The sequence below is a fragment of the Pristiophorus japonicus genome, unplaced genomic scaffold, assembly GCF_044704955.1.
Source record: "Pristiophorus japonicus isolate sPriJap1 unplaced genomic scaffold, sPriJap1.hap1 HAP1_SCAFFOLD_331, whole genome shotgun sequence".
NCBI classification, from domain to species: domain Eukaryota; kingdom Metazoa; phylum Chordata; class Chondrichthyes; family Pristiophoridae; genus Pristiophorus; species Pristiophorus japonicus.
The window spans coordinates 195,001-212,500 of NW_027253117.1; the positions used below are offsets into that span (position 1 = coordinate 195,001).

Genomic DNA, 17,500 nt, shown 5'->3' on the forward strand with positions numbered 1-17,500 from the left:
ACTCTCACTCACACCACACTCTCACTCACACCGCGCACTCACTCACACCGCGCTCTCACTCACACCGCGCTCTCACTCACACCGCGCTCTCACTCACACCACACTCTCACTCACACCGCACTCTCACTCACACCGCACTCTCACTCACACCGCACTCTCACTCACACCACACTCTCACTCACACCGCACTCTCACTCACACCACACTCTCACTCACACTGCACACACACACTCACACCGCACTCTCACTCACACCACACTCTCACTCACACCACACTCTCACTCACACCACACTCTCACTCACACTGCACACACACACTCACACATATGCACACGCACACAGTCAATCCTAAAACCATTACCATTGCACAATAATAAACGCATACGGACACATACGCATACACACATCAACACACATGTGCACACATATGCATACACACACAGATACACCCACATGCACACACACACATACATGCATACACACTTAGTCAATCCCAAAACCATTAACATTGCACACAGTCACGTACGAATAGATACATACAAACACACATGCACACACACACAAAGTCAATCCCAAAAGCATTAGGAGCGGTGTTTTGTTGTCCAAACTGTGTTGCAGCCTGTATTACAACACGTGCCCCTGCCCTATTGCTGAAGGTGATTTGCTGCAATGTGGGGACCACCTTCCCAAGCTGGGACCGTGAGGACTCGAGGACTGGGAGCGGTATCGGCACCTACTCCCTACTCACCGATCCTGCCTCGTGCGCTTATCCAGGGTCATCACCCGCATCTCTCCATCCACCTTAGGCCGCCCATAGCTCGCGAGTGGCTGGTTCTGAAACACAGACGCTGCTGTCACTGGCTAGGAACACAATGTGTCGGGGGAAAGGTGGATTTGTACAGAGAGTGAACCGAACTCACCAGGTTATCGATACAGTGCTGGAACTGGTTTATCTCCCGCAGGCACTCGTTGTCTCGTTTCACCTCGTTCACGTACTGAGCCAAATCCTGCCGAGAAACCGTCAATCAAATCACACAGCACCACAGAGAATGTCTGGGACTGTGTCACAGTCTGTACCCTGCGTCTGGGACACCGTCTGTACCCTGGGACTGTGTCACTGTCTGTACCCTGTGTCCGGGACACTGTCTGTACCCTGTGTCCGGGACACTGTCTGTACCCTGTGTCTGGGACTGTGTCACTGTCTGTACCCTGTGTCCGGGACACCGTCTGTACCCTGTGTCTGGGACACCGTCTGTACCCTGTGTCCGGGACACTGTCTGTACCCTGGGACTGTGTCACAGTCTGTACCCTGTGTCTGGGACACTGTCTGTACCCTGCGTCTGGGACACCGTCTGTACCCTGTGTCTGGGACACTGTCTGTACCCTGTGTCTGGGACACCGTCTGTACCCTGTGTCTGGGACACCGTCTGTACCCTGTGTCTGGGACACTGTCTGTACCCTGTGTCTGGGACACTGTCTGTACCCTGTGTCTGGGACACTGTCTGTACCCTGTGTCTGGGACACCGTCTGTACCCTGTGTCCAGGACACTGTCTGTACCCTGTGTCCGGGACACTGTCTGTACCCTGTGTCTGGGACACCGTCTGTACCCTGTGTCTGGGACACTGTCTGTACCCTGTGTCTGGGACACTGTCTGTACCCTGTGTCTGGGACACTGTCTGTACCCTGTGTCTGGGACACCGTCTGTACCCTGTGTCTGGGACACCGTCTGTACCCTGTGTCTGGGACACTGTCTGTACCCTGTGTCTGGGACACTGTCTGTACCCTGTGTCCGGGACACTGTCTGTACCCTGTGTCTGGGACACCGTCTGTACCCTGTGTCCAGGACACTGTCTGTACCCTGTGTCTGGGACACTGTCTGTACCCTGTGTCTGGGACACTGTCTGTACCCTGTGTCCGGGACACTGTCTGTACCCTGTGTCCGGGACACTGTCTGTACCCTGTGTCTGGGACACCGTCTGTACCCTGTGTCTGGGACTGTGTCACTGTCTGTACCCTGTGTCTGGGACACCGTCTGTACCCTGTGTCCGGGACACTGTCTGTACCCTGTGTCTGTGTCACTGTCTGTACCCTGTGTCTGGGACACCGTCTGTACCCTGCGTCTGGGACACTGTCTGTACCCTGTGTCTGGGACACTGTCTGTACCCTGTGTCTGGGACACCGTCTGTACCCTGTGTCCGGGACACTGCCTGTACCCTGTGTCTGGGACTGTGTCACTGTCTGTACCCTGTGTCCGGGACACCGTCTGTACCCTGTGTCTGGGACTGTGTCACTGTCTGTACCCTGTGTCTGTGTCACTGTCTGTACCCTGTGTCTGGGACACTGTCTGTACCCTGTGTCTGGGACACTGTCTGTACCCACAGTCTGTACCCTGTGTCTGGGACACTGTCTGTACCCTGTGTCTGGGACACTGTCTGTACCCTGTGTCTGGGACTGTGTCACTGTCTGTACCCTGTGTCTGGGACACCGTCTGTACCCTGTGTCTGGGACTGTGTCACTGTCTGTACCCTGTGTCCGGGACACTGTCTGTACCCTGTGTCTGGGACACTGTCTGTACCCTGTGTCTGGGACACTGTCTGTACCCTGTGTCCGGGACACTGTCTGTACCCTGTGTCTGGGACACCGTCTGTACCCTGTGTCTGGGACACCGTCTGTACCCTGTGTCTGGGACACTGTCTGTACCCTGTGTCCGGGACACTGTCTGTACCCTGTGTCCGGGACACTGTCTGTACTCTGTGTCTGGGACACCGTCTGTACCCTGTGTCTGGGACACTGTCTGTACCCTGTGTCTGGGACACTGTCTGTACCCTGTGTCTGGGACACCGTCTGTACCCTGCGTCTGGGACACCGTCTGTACCCTGTGTCTGGGACACTGTCTGTACCCTGTGTCTGTGTCACTGTCTGTACCCTGCGTCTGGGACACCGTCTGTACCCTGTGTCTGGGACACTGTCTGTACCCTGTGTCTGGGACACTGTCTGTACCCTGTGTCTGGGACACTGTCTGTACCCTGTGTCTGTGTCACTGTCTGTACCCTGTGTCTGGGACACTGTCTGTACCCTGTGTCTGTGTCACTGTCTGTACACTGTGTCTGGGACACTGTCTGTACCCTGTTTCTGTGTCACTGTCTGTACCCTGTGTCCACGACACTGTCTGTACCCTGTGTCCAGGACACTGTCTGTACCCTGTGTCTGTGTCACAGTCTGTACCGTGTGCCTGGGACACCGTCTGTACCCTGTGTCTGGGACACTGTCTGTACCCTGTGTCCGGGACACTGTCTGTACCCTCTGTCTGTGTCACTGTCTGTACCCTGTGTCTGGGACACTGTCTGTACCCTGTGTCTGTGTCACTTTCTGTACCCTGTGTCTGGGACACCGTCTGTACCCTGTGTCTGGGACACCGTCTGTACCCTGTGTCCGGGACACTGTCTGTACCCTGTGTCCGGGACACTGTCTGTACCTTGTGTCTGGGACACCGTCTGTACCCTGTGTCTGGGACACTGTCTGTACCCTGTGTCTGGGACTGTGTCACTGTCTGTACCCTGTGTCTGGGACACCGTCTGTACCCTGTGTCTGTGTCACTGTCTGTACCCTGTGTCTGGGACACCGTCTGTACCCTGTGTCTGGGACACCGTCTGTACCCTTTGTCTGGGACACCGTCTGTACCCTGTGTCTGGGACACTGTCTGTATCCTGTGTCTGGGACACCGTCTGTACCCTGTGTCTGGGACACTGTCTGTACCCTGTGTCCAGGACACTGTCTGTACCCTGTGTCTGGGACACTGTCTGTACCCTGCGTCTGGGACACTGTCTGTACCCTGTGTCTGTGTCACTGTCTGTACCCTGCGTCTGGGACACCGTCTGTACCCTGCGTCTGGGACACCGTCTGTACCCTGTGTCTGGGACACTGTCTGTATCCTGTGTCTGGGACACCCTCTGTACCCTGTGTCTGGGACACTGTCTGTACCCTGTGTCCAGGACACTGTCTGTACCCTGTGTCTGTGTCACTGTCTGTACCCTGTGTCCAGGACACTGTCTGTACCCTGTGTCTGTGTCACTGTCTGTACCCTGTGTCCGGGACACCGTCTGTACCCTGTGTCTGGGACACCGTCTGTACCCTGTGTCTGGGACACCGTCTGTACCCTGTGTCCGGGACACCGTCTGTACCCTGTGTCTGGGACACCGTCTGTACCCTGTGTCTGGGACACTGTCTGTACCCTGTGTCTGGGACACTGTCTGTACCCTGTGTCTGTGTCACTGTCTGTACCCTGCGTCTGGGACACCGTCTGTACCCTGTGTCCGGGACACCGTCTGTACCCTGTGTCTGGGACACCGTCTGTACCCTGTGTCTGGGACACTGTCTGTACCCTGTGTCTGGGACACTGTCTGTACCCTGTGTCTGGGACACCGTCTGTACCCTGTGTCTGTGTCACTGTCTGTACCCTGTGTCTGGGACACCGTCTGTACCCTGTGTCTGGGACACTGTCTGTACCCTGTGTCCAGGACACTGTCTGTACCCTGTGTCTGTGTCACTGTCTGTACCCTGCGTCTGGGACACCGTCTGTACCCTGCGTCTGGGACACCGTCTGTACCCTGTGTCTGGGACACTGTCTGTACCCTGTGTCCGGGACACTGTCTGTACCCTGTGTCCGGGACACCGTCTGTACCCTGTGTCTGGGACACCGTCTGTACCCTGTGTCTGGGACACTGTCTGTACCCTGTGTCTGTGTCACTGTCTGTACCCTGTGTCTGGAACACTGTCTGTACCCTGTGTCTGGGACACTGTCTGTACCCTGTGTCCAGGACACTGTCTGTACCCTGTGTCTGTGTCACTGTCTGTACCCTGTGTCTGGAACACTGTCTGTACCCTGTGTTTGGGACACTGTCTGTACCCTGTGTCTGGGACACTGTCTGTACCCTGTGTCTGGGACACTGTCTGTACCCTGTGTCTGGGACACTGTCTGTACCCTGTGTCTGGGACACTGTCTGTACCCTGTGTCCAGGACACTGTCTGTACCCTGTGTCTGTGTCACAGTCTGTACCGTGTGCCTGGGACACCGTCTGTACCCTGTGTCCGGGACACTGTCTGTACCCTGTGTCTGGGACACCGTCTGTACCCTGTGTCCGGGACACTGTCTGTACCCTGTGTCTGTGTCACTGTCTGTACTCTGTGTCTGTGTCACTGTCTGTACTCTGTGTCTGTGTCACAGTCTGTACCGTGTGCCTGGGACACCGTCTGTACCCTGTGTCCGGGACACTGTCTGTACCCTGTGTCTGTGTCACTGTCTGTACTCTGTGTCTGTGTCACAGTCTGTACCGTGTGCCTGGGACACCGTCTGTACCCTGTGTCTGGGACACCGTCTGTACCCTGTGTCTGGGACACCGTCTGTACCCTGTGTCCGGGACACCGTCTGTACCCTGTGTCCGGGACACTGTCTGTACCCTGTGTCCGGGACACCGTCTGTACCCTGTGTCCGGGACACTGTCTGTACCCTGTGTCTTTGTCACTGTCTGTACCCTGTGTCCGGGACACCGTCTGTACCCTGTGTCTGGGACACCGTCTGTACCCTGTGTCCGGGACACTGTCTGTACCCTGTGTCTTTGTCACTGTCTGTACCCTGTGTCCGGGACACTGTCTGTACCCTGTGTCTGGGACTGTGTCACTGTCTGTACCCTGTGTCCGGGACACCGTCTGTACCCTGTGTCTGTGTCACTGTCTGTACCCTGTGTCCGGGACACTGTCTGTACCCTGTGTCTGTGACTGTGTCACTGTCTGTACCCTGTGTCCGGGACACCGTCTGTACCCTGTGTCTGGGACTGTGTCACTGTCTGTACCCTGTGTCTGTGTCACTGTCTGTACCCTGTGTCTGGGACACTGTCTGTACCCTGTGTCTGTGTCACTGTCTGTACCCTGTGTCTGGGACACTGTCTGTACCCACAGTCTGTACCCTGTGTCTGGGACACTGTCTGTACCCTGTGTCTGGGACACCGTCTGTACCCTGTGTCTGGGACTGTGTCACTGTCTGTACCCTGTGTCTGGGACACTGTCTGTACCCTGTGTCTGGGACACTGTCTGTACCCTGTGTCTGTGTCACTGTCTGTACCCTGCGTCTGGGACACCGTCTGTACCCTGTGTCCGGGACACCGTCTGTACCCTGTGTCTGGGACACCGTCTGTACCCTGTGTCTGGGACACTGTCTGTACCCTGTGTCTGGGACACTGTCTGTACCCTGTGTCTGGGACACCGTCTGTACCCTGTGTCTGTGTCACTGTCTGTACCCTGTGTCTGGGACACCGTCTGTACCCTGTGTCTGGGACACTGTCTGTACCCTGTGTCCAGGACACTGTCTGTACCCTGTGTCTGTGTCACTGTCTGTACCCTGCGTCTGGGACACCGTCTGTACCCTGCGTCTGGGACACCGTCTGTACCCTGTGTCTGGGACACTGTCTGTACCCTGTGTCCGGGACACTGTCTGTACCCTGTGTCCGGGACACCGTCTGTACCCTGTGTCTGGGACACCGTCTGTACCCTGTGTCTGGGACACTGTCTGTACCCTGTGTCTGTGTCACTGTCTGTACCCTGTGTCTGGAACACTGTCTGTACCCTGTGTCTGGGACACTGTCTGTACCCTGTGTCCAGGACACTGTCTGTACCCTGTGTCTGTGTCACTGTCTGTACCCTGTGTCTGGAACACTGTCTGTACCCTGTGTTTGGGACACTGTCTGTACCCTGTGTCTGGGACACTGTCTGTACCCTGTGTCTGGGACACTGTCTGTACCCTGTGTCTGGGACACTGTCTGTACCCTGTGTCTGGGACACTGTCTGTACCCTGTGTCCAGGACACTGTCTGTACCCTGTGTCTGTGTCACAGTCTGTACCGTGTGCCTGGGACACCGTCTGTACCCTGTGTCCGGGACACTGTCTGTACCCTGTGTCTGGGACACCGTCTGTACCCTGTGTCCGGGACACTGTCTGTACCCTGTGTCTGTGTCACTGTCTGTACTCTGTGTCTGTGTCACTGTCTGTACTCTGTGTCTGTGTCACAGTCTGTACCGTGTGCCTGGGACACCGTCTGTACCCTGTGTCCGGGACACTGTCTGTACCCTGTGTCTGTGTCACTGTCTGTACTCTGTGTCTGTGTCACAGTCTGTACCGTGTGCCTGGGACACCGTCTGTACCCTGTGTCTGGGACACCGTCTGTACCCTGTGTCTGGGACACCGTCTGTACCCTGTGTCCGGGACACCGTCTGTACCCTGTGTCCGGGACACTGTCTGTACCCTGTGTCCGGGACACCGTCTGTACCCTGTGTCCGGGACACTGTCTGTACCCTGTGTCTTTGTCACTGTCTGTACCCTGTGTCCGGGACACCGTCTGTACCCTGTGTCTGGGACACCGTCTGTACCCTGTGTCCGGGACACTGTCTGTACCCTGTGTCTTTGTCACTGTCTGTACCCTGTGTCCGGGACACTGTCTGTACCCTGTGTCTGGGACTGTGTCACTGTCTGTACCCTGTGTCCGGGACACCGTCTGTACCCTGTGTCTGTGTCACTGTCTGTACCCTGTGTCCGGGACACTGTCTGTACCCTGTGTCTGTGACTGTGTCACTGTCTGTACCCTGTGTCCGGGACACCGTCTGTACCCTGTGTCTGGGACTGTGTCACTGTCTGTACCCTGTGTCTGTGTCACTGTCTGTACCCTGTGTCTGGGACACTGTCTGTACCCTGTGTCTGTGTCACTGTCTGTACCCTGTGTCTGGGACACTGCCTGTACCCACAGTCTGTACCCTGTGTCTGGGACACTGTCTGTACCCTGTGTCTGGGACACCGTCTGTACCCTGTGTCTGGGACTGTGTCACTGTCTGTACCCTGTGTCTGGGACACCGTCTGTACCCTGTGTCTGGGACTGTGTCACTGTCTGTACCCTGTGTCCGGGACACCGTCTGTACCCTGTGTCTGTGTCACTGTCTGTACCCTGTGTCCGGGACACAGTCTGTACCCTGTGTCTAGGACACCGTCTGTACCCTGTGTCCGGGACACAGTCTGTACCCTGTGTCTGGGACACCGTCTGTACCCTGTGTCCGGGACACTGTCTGTACCCTGTGTCTGGGACACTGTCTGTACCCTGTGTCTGTGACACCGTCTGTACCCTGTGTCCGGGACACTGTCTGTACCCTGTGTCCGGGACACTGTCTGTACCCTGTGTCCCGGACACTGTCTGTACCCTGTGTCTGTGACACCGTCTGTACCCTGTGTCCGGGACACTGTCTGTACCCTGTGTCCGGGACACTGTCTGTACCCTGTGTCCGGGACACCGTCTGTACCCTGTGTCTGTGTCACTGTCTGTACCCTGTGTCTGTGTCACTGTCTGTACCCTGTGTCTGTGTCACTGTCTGAACCCTGTGTCTGGGACACTGTCTGTACCTGCGTCTGGGACACCGTCTGTACCCTGTGTCTGGGACACCGTCTGTACCCTGTGTCCGGGACACTGTCTGTACCCTGTGTCCGGGACACCGTCTGTACCCTGTGTCCGGGACACTGTCTGTACCCTGTGTCTGTGTCACTGTCTGTACCCTGTGTCTGGGACACTGTCTGTACCCTGTGTCTGTGTCACTGTCTGTACCCTGTGTCTGGGACACCGTCTGTACCCTGCGTCTGCGACACCGTCTGTACCCTGTGTCTGGGACACTGTCTGTACCCTGTGTCTGGGACACCGTCTGTACCCTGTGTCTGGGACACTGTCTGTACCCTGTGTCCAGGACACTGTCTGTACCCTGTGTCTGTGTCACTGTCTGTACCCTGTGTCTGGGACACTGTCTGTACCCTGTGTCCAGGACACTGTCTGTACCCTGTGTCTGGGACACTGTCTGTACCCTGTGTCCAGGACACTGTCTGTACCCTGTGTCTGGGACACTGTCTGTACCCTGTGTCCAGGACACTGTCTGTACCCTGTGTCTGTGTCACTGTCTGTACCCTGTGTCTGGGACACCGTCTGTACCCTGTGTCTGGGACACTGTCTGTACCCTGCGTCTGGGACACTGTCTGTACCCTGTGTCCGGGACACCGTCTGTACCCTGTGTCTGGGACACCGTCTTTTCCCTGTGTCTGGGACACTGTCTGTACCCTGTGTCTGGGACACCTTCTGTACCCTGTGTCTGGGACACCGTCTTTTCCCTGTGTCTGGGACACTGTCTGTACCCTGTGTCTGGGACACCGTCTGTACCCTGTGTCCGGGACACCGTCTGTACCCTGTGTCTGGGACACTGTCTGTACCCTGTGTCCAGGACACTGTCTGTACCCTGTGTCTGGGACACTGTCTGTACCCTGTGTCCAGGACACTGTCTGTACCCTGTGTCCGGGACACCGTCTGTACCCTGTGTCCAGGACACTGTCTGTACCCTGTGTCCAGGACACTGTCTGTACCCTGTGTCTGGGACACTGTCTGTACCCTGTGTCCAGGACACTGTCTGTACCCTGTGTCCGGGACACCGTCTGTACCCTGTGTCCGGGACACCGTCTGTACCCTGTGTCCGGGACACTGTCTGTACCCTGTGTCCAGGACACTGTCTGTACCCTGTGTCCGGGACACTGTCTGTACCCTGTGTCTGTGTCACAGTCTGTACCCTGTGTCTGGGACACTGTCTGTCCCCTGTGTCTGGGACACCGCCTGTACCCTGTGTCCGGGACACTGTCTGTACTCTGTGTCTGTGTCACAGTCTGTACCCTGTGTCTGGGACACTGTCTGTCCCCTGTGTCTGGGACACTGTCTGTACCCTGTGTCCGGGACACTGTCTGTACCCTGTGTCTGGGACACTGTCTGTACCCTGTGTCTGGGACACTGTCTGTACCCTGTGTCCGGGACACTGTCTGTACCCTGTGTCTGTGTCACTGTCTGTACCCTGTGTCCGGGACACCGTCTGTACCCTGTGTCTGTGTCACTGTCTGTACCCTGTATCCGGGACACTGTCTGTACCCTGTGTCTGTGTCACTGTCTGTACCCTGTGTCCGGGACACCGTCTGTACCCTGTGTCTGTGTCACTGTCTGTACCCTGTGTCTGGGACACCGTCTGTACCCTGTGTCCGGGACACTGTCTGTACCCTGTGTCCGGGACACTGTCTGTACCCTGTGTCTGGGACACTGTCTGTACCCTGTGTCTGGGACACTGTCTGTAACCTGCGTCTGGGACACTGTCTGTACACTGTGTCTGGGACACCTTCTGTACCCTGCGTCTGGGACACCGTCTGTACACTGTGTCTGGGACACCTTCTGTACCCTGCGTCTGGGACACCGTCTGTACCCTGTGTCTGGGACACTGTCTGTACACTGTGTCTGGGACACCTTCTGTACCCTGCGTCTGGGACACCGTCTGTACCCTGTGTCTGGGACACCGTCTGTACCCTGCGTCTGGGACACTGTCTGTACCCTGTGTCTGGGACACTGTCTGTACACTGTGTCTGGGACACTGTCTGTACCCTGTGTCTGGGACACCGTCTGTACCCTGTGTCCGGGACACTGTCTGTACCCTGTGTCCGGGACACTGTCTGTACCCTGTGTCTGGGACACTGTCTGTACCCTGTGTCTGGGACACTGTCTGTACTCTGTGTCTGGGACACTGTCTGTACTCTGTGTCTGGGACACTGTCTGTACCCTGTGTCTGGGACACTGTCTGTACTCTGTGTCTGGGACACTGTCTGTACCCTGTGTCTGGGACACTGTCTGTACTCTGTGTCTGGGACACTGTCTGTACCCTGTGTCTGGGACACTGTCTGTACCCTGTGTCCGGGACACTGTCTGTACCCTGTGTCTGGGACACTGTCTGTACTCTGTGTCTGGGACACTGTCTGTACCCTGTGTCTGGGACACTGTCTGTACCCTGTGTCTGGGACACTGTCTGTACCCTGTGTCTGGGACACTGTCTGTACCCTGTGTCCGGGACACTGTCTGTACTCTGCAGCTGGGGCCCAGCCAGTGTTTGATATAAAGGTTCAGTGTAAACTGCTCAGAACCCAGTGTGCTTTTGCTTGACGCCTGTTCTCACCTTCATCGCGTCCAGTGCCAATCGTAGATTTGCCTTCTCCTGCCAGTCAGTGGTTTGCTTCATGAGCTCCTGAGAAAGGACAGAATCGCCTGTTAGACATTGATTGAGACCATCGCCTCGGTTACCATCTCCCACGGGCTGGTCCGGCCCTGATATACCCGCCCCTGCCGCCCACCTCACCCCCCCGGACAACGGTGGCCCTGTGGGACAAGCTGGTTCGCAGAATCCCTTCGAGCGAGCGCTGGGCTGTTTCTGGCCGGGGCGGGGATCATTTGGAGGGACTTTTACCCAATCTTCTTCACCGTCGAATTGGCCCAGGGGTTGAATTATTTTTCCACCTCTAGGAGCGGTGGGGGGGCGGGGTTGTGGGGGTGGGGAGTGTCTTCATCACGATTCACAAGAGGGCAGGCAAGCTGGGAGGACCAAACCCTGAATGTTCAACATCTTTTTCTACTTAAAACTTGCATTTATATAGCGCTTTTCACACCTCAGGACGTCCCAAAGCGCTTCACAGACAGTGAAGTATTTATTTGAAGTATAATCACTGTTGTAATGGAGGAAACGCGGCAGTCAATTTGTGCACAGCAAGCTCCCACAAACAGCAATACAACAAAGACCAGATAATCTGTTGGTTGAGGGATGAATATTGGACACCGGGGAGGACTTCCCAGCTCTTGTTTGAAATAGCGCACATGCGATATTTTACCTCCATCCGAGAGGACAGACAGGGCCTTGGTTTAACATCTCAACCAAAAAAGGGCACTTCCGACAGTACAGCACTCCCTCAGTACTGCCCCTCCGACAGTGCGGCACTCCCTCAGTACTGCCCCTCTGACAGTGCAGCACTCCCTCAGTACTGACCCTCCGACAGTGCAGTGCTCCCTTAGTACTGCCCCTCCGACAGTGCAGCACTCCCTCAGTACTGCCCCTCCGACAGTGCAGCACTCCCTCAGTACTGCCCCTCCGACAGTACAGCACTCCCTCAGTACTGCCCCTCTGACAGTGCAGCACTCCCTCAGTACTGACCCTCCGACAGTGCGGTGCTCCCTCAGTACTGCCCCTCCGACAGTGCAGCGCTCCCTCAGTAATGCCCTCTGACAGTGCAGCGCTCCCTCAGTACTGCCCCTCCGACAGTGCAGCACTCCCTCAGTACTGACCCTCCGACAGTGCAGTGCTCCCTTAGTACTGCCCCTCCGACAGTGCAGCACTCCCTCAGTACTGCCCCTCCGACAGTGCAGCACTCCCTCAGTACTGACCCTCCGACAGTGCGGTGCTCCCTCAGTACTGCCCCTCCGACAGTGCAGCGCTCCCTCAGTAATGCCCTCTGACAGTGCAGCGCTCCCTCAGTACTGCCCCTCCGACAGTGCAGCGCTCCCTCAGTACTGCCCCTCCGACAGTGCAGCGCTCCCTCAGTACTGCACTGGGAAGTCAGCCTGGTTTAGGTGCTCAAGAGAGATTTAACCCCCTCAACCTTCTGGCTCACAGTCGAGTGCACGACCCAATGAGCTGGCACTAAGTGTTGTGAGGTTACAGGTTATGCTAAACACTGGCTGCTGTTGTGATGACGTGAGTTGTATTACACGCAGCTTTGTATAGCTTGTTGAACATTGATCGACAATATTCCTCTTATTCAGCACCGTACAGTATTCGCCCCGCCCAGTTATTCTGGCCATCACGTTCCGCGGAACAATTCCGCTGACACAAAGCCGGCCGCTATAACTGGTCGACATGGGTATGATCATTGGCTGTAAAACACTTTCCTCAACCGGTGTAAACGGAGTGAAAGGTTCACCTGGAGGAGGAGGTGATATTTGAGGACTCGCTGCATTGGCACAACCAGAAGGTCTCGGAGCGTGAACTTCCCATTATTGGCTCTCTTCGAACATTCCTAAACAACAACAACAACAACTGGGGTTTATATACATAAGAACATAAGAACATAAGAATTAGGAACAGGAGTAGGCCATCTCGCCCCTTGAGCCTGCTCCGCCATTCAATAAGATCATGGCTGATCTGGCCGTGGACTCAGCTCCACTTACCCGCCCGCTCCCCGTAACCCTTAATTCCCTTATTGGTTAAAAATCTATCTATCTGTGACTTGAATACATTCAATGAGCTAGCCTCAACTGCTTCCTTGAGCAGAGAATTCCACAGATTCACAACCCTCTGGGAGAAGAAATTCCTTCTCAACTCGGTTTTAAATTGGCTCCCCCGTATTTTGAGGCTGTGCCCCCTAGTTCTAGTCTCCCCGACCAGTGGAAACAACCTCTCTGCCTCTATCTTGTCTATCCCTTTCATTATTTTAAATGTTTCTATAAGATCACCCCTCATCCTTCTGAACTCCAACGAGTAAAGACCCAGTCTACCCAATCTATCATCATAAGGTAACCCCTCATCTCCGGAATCAGCCTACTGAATCGTCTCTGTACCCCCTCCAAAGCTAGTATATCCTTCCTTAAGTAAGGTGACCAAAACTGCACGCAGTACTCCAGGTGCGGCCTCACCAATACCCTGTACAGTTGCAGCAGGACCTCCCTGCTTTTGTACTCCATCCCTCTCGCAATGAAGGCCAACATTCCACTCGCCTTCCTGATTACCTGCTGCACCTGCAAACTAACTTTTTGGGATTCATGCACAAGGACCCCCAGGTCCCTCTGCACCGCAGCATGTTGTAATTTCTCCCCATTCAAATAATATTCCCTTTTACTGTTTTTTTCCCAAGGTGGATGACCTCACACTTTCCGACATTGTATTCCATCTGCCAAACCTTAGCCCATTCGCTTAACCTATCTAAATCTCTTTGCAGCCTCTCTGTGTCCTCAACACAACCCACTTTCCCACTAATCTTTGTGTCATCTGCAAATTTTGTTACACGACACTGTGTCCCCTCTTCCAGGTCATCTATGTATATTGTAAACAGAGAAAACGGAGTAAATATAGTGTCTTCCACATCGTAAAATGTCCCAGGGTGCTTCACAACAGCGTAAATCAGACAGAATCTGACCCCGAGCCACACAAGGAGATATTAGCACAGGTGACCAAAAGCTGGGTCAAAGAGGGGGGGTTTTAAGGAGCGTCTTTAAGGAGGAGAGGTAGAGAGGCGGAGAGGTTTAGGGAGGGAGTTCCAGAGCTTGGGGCCCAGGCAACAGAAGGCACGGTCACCAATGGTGGAGCAAATATAATCAGGGATGGACAAGAGGCCAGAATTGGAGAAGCGCAGAGATCTTACAGGATTGTGGGCCTGACGGAAATTACAGATACAGGGAGCGGGCGAGGGCCATGCAGGGATTTGAAAACAACGATGAGAATTTTGAAATTGAGGCGTTGCCGGACCGGGAGCCAATGTAGGTCAGTGAGCACAGGGGGTGATGGGTCAATGGGACTGGGTGTGAGTTAGGACACGGGTCAGTGAGCACAGGGGATGATGGGTCAATGGGACTGGGTGTGAGTTAGGACACGGTCAGTGAGCACAGGGGGTGATGGGGGAACGGGACTGGGTGTGAGTTAGGACATGGTCAGTGAGCACAGGGGCTCATGGGTCAATGGGACTGGGTGTGAGTTAGGACATGGTCAGTAAGCACAGGGGCTCATGGGTCAATGGGACTGGGTGTGAGTTAGGACACGGTCAGTGAGCACAGGGGGTGATGGGTCAATGGGACTGGGTGTGAGTTAGGAAATGGTCAGTGAGCACAGCGGCTCATGGGTCAATGGGACTGGGTGTGAGTTACGACATGGTCAGTGAGCACAGGGGGTGATGGGTCAATGGGACTGGGTGTGAGTTAGGACACGGTCAGTGAGCACAGGGGGTGATGGGGGAACGGGACTGGGTGTGAGTTAGGACATGGTCAGTGAGCACAGGGGCTCATGGGTCAATGGGACTGGGTGTGAGTTAGGACATGGTCAGTGAGCACAGGGGGTGATGGGTCAATGGGACTGGGTGTGAGTTAGGAAATGGTCAGTGAGCACAGGGGCTCATGGGTCAATGGGACTGGGTGTGAGTTACGACATGGTCAGTGAGCACAGGGGGTGATGGGTCAATGGGACTGGGTGTGAGTTAGGACACGGTCAGTGAGCACAGGGGGTGATGGGGGAACGGGACTTGGTGTGAGTTAGGAAACGGTCAGTGAGCACAGGGGGTGATGGGGGAACGGGACTGGGTGTGAGTTAGGACACGGTCAGTGAGCACAGGGGGTGATGGGTCAATGGCACTGGGTGTTAGTTAGGACACGGTCAGTGAGCACAGGGGGTGATGGGTCAATGGGACTGGGTGTGAGTTAGGACACGGTCAGTGAGCACAGGGGGTGATGGGTCAATGGGACTGGGTGTGAGTTAGGACATGGTCAGTGAGCACAGGGGGTGATGGGTCAATGGACTGGGTGTGAGTTAGGACACGGTCAGTGAGCACAGGGGGTGATGGGGGAACGAGACTGGGTGTGAGTTAGGACACGGGGCAATAGAGTTTTGGATGAGCTGAAGTTCATGGAAGGTGGAACGCAGAAACAGGAGTCGGCCATTCAGCCCCTGGAGCCTGCACCGCCATTCAATAAAATCACGACTGATCTGTGACCTAACTCCATATACCCGCCTTTGTCCTATATCCCTTAATACCTTCAGTTAACAGAATGCTTTCAAACAAATTAACAATTGATCACAGAATCACAGAAATTTACATCACAGAAGGAGGCCATTCGGCCCATCGTGTCCGCGCCGGCCGACCAAGAGCTACCCAGCCTAATCCCACTTTCCAGCTCTCGGTCCGTAGCCCTGTAGGTTACGGCACTTCAAGTCCACATCCAGGTACTGTTTAAATGTGGTGAGGGTTTCTGCCTCTACCACCCTTTCAGGCCGTGAGTTCCAGACCCCCACCACCCTCTGGTTGAAGAAATGTTCTCTCAAATGCCCTCTGAACCTCCTATCAATTACTTTGTACTATTGTTGACCCCTCTGCTAAGGGAAATAGGCCCTTTCTATCAACTCTATCCAGACTGCATCATTTTATACACCTCAATTAAATCTCCCCTCAGCCTCCTCGGTTCCAAGAGCAGGGGGTTATGCTCGAACTGTATAAAGCACTGGCTCGGCCACAGCTGGAGTACTGCGTGCTGTCCGGGTCACCACATTACAGGAAGGATGTGACTGTACTGGAGAGGGTGCAGAGGAGATTTACGAGAATGTTTCCAGCACTGGAGAATTTTAACCATGAGGAAAGATTGGATAGGCTGGGGTTGTTTTTCTTGGACTCACTGCCTGAACCCACAGGACGACGGACCTAGTCCTGGAAGGTGGATTTAGGCTGGGTAACTCATTTCAACCGGCCCGGAACGATGGGCCGAATGGCCTCCTTCTGTGTTGTAATTTTTATGATTCTATGATTCAGCGATAATTTCCTCACTGTCAACCACACGGCCAATTATTGTATCGTCTGCAAATTTCTTTATCATACCCCCAACATTCAAGTCTAAATCATTGATAGACACTACAAAAGGCAAGGGACCCAGCACTGAGCCCTGCGGAACCCCACTGGAAACATCCTTCCAGTCACAACAACACCCATCGACCATTACCCTTTGCTTCCTGCCAATTGTGGATTCAACATGACACTTTCTCGGTTCCCATGGCTATTACTTTTTTGATCATCCTGCCATGTGGGACCTTGTCAAAAGCCTTGCTAAAATCCACTCCATCAAACGCACCACCCTCATCGACCCTCCTTGTTACCTCCTCAAAAACTCAATCAAGTTAGTCAGACACGTCCTTCTCTTAACACCATCATCATCATCATAGACAGTCCCTCAGAATCGAGGAAGACTTGCTTCCACACTAACAGAGTTCTCAGGTGACTGAACAGTCCAATACGGGAATTACAGTCCCTGTCACAGGTGGGACAGACAGTGGTTGAGGGAAGGGGAGGGTGGGACTGGTTTGCCGCACGCTCCTTCCGCTGCCTGCGCTTGGTTTCTGCATACTCTCGGCGACGAGACTCGAGGTGCTCAGCGCCCTCCCGGATGCTCTTCCTCCACTTAGGGCGGTCTTTGGCCAGGGACTCCCAGGTGTCGGTGGGGATGTTGCACTTTATCAGGGAGGCTTTGAGGGTGTCCCTGTAACGTTTCCTCTGCCCACCTGGGGCTCGTTTGCCCGTGAACGAGTTCTGAGTACAGCGCTTGCTTTGGGAGTCTCGTGTCTGGCATGTGGACAATGTGGTCCACCCAACAGAGCTGGTCAAATGTGGTCAGTGCTTCGATGCTGGGGATATTGGCCTGGTCGAGGACACTAATGTTGGTGTGCCTGTTCTCCCAGGGATTTGCAGGATATTGCGGAGGCAGCACTCATGGTATTTCTCCAGTGCTTTGATGTGTCTACTGTACATGGTCCATGTCTCTGAGCCATACAGGAATTTGGGTATTACTGCAGCCCTGTAGACCATGAGCTTGGTGGCAGATTTGAGGGC

The 17,500-nt window shown here is 55.0% G+C and overlaps 1 protein-coding gene across 2 annotated transcripts in view; it reads right to left on the reverse strand.

The window, feature by feature from the left end:
- Positions 1–17,500, reverse strand: part of LOC139249760 (guanine nucleotide exchange factor VAV3-like) — a 197,619-nt gene that overhangs the window by 85,465 nt on the left and 94,654 nt on the right. For both annotated transcript variants that reach the window (XM_070872549.1, XM_070872548.1), the window contains exons 10-13: positions 12,845–12,940; positions 11,053–11,121; positions 921–1,007; positions 749–834 (exon numbers count right to left, since the gene is read on the reverse strand). In XM_070872549.1, the coding sequence (XP_070728650.1) occupies positions 749–834; positions 921–1,007; positions 11,053–11,121; positions 12,845–12,940 (338 nt within the window). The remainder of the gene's footprint in view (positions 1–748; positions 835–920; positions 1,008–11,052; positions 11,122–12,844; positions 12,941–17,500) is intronic.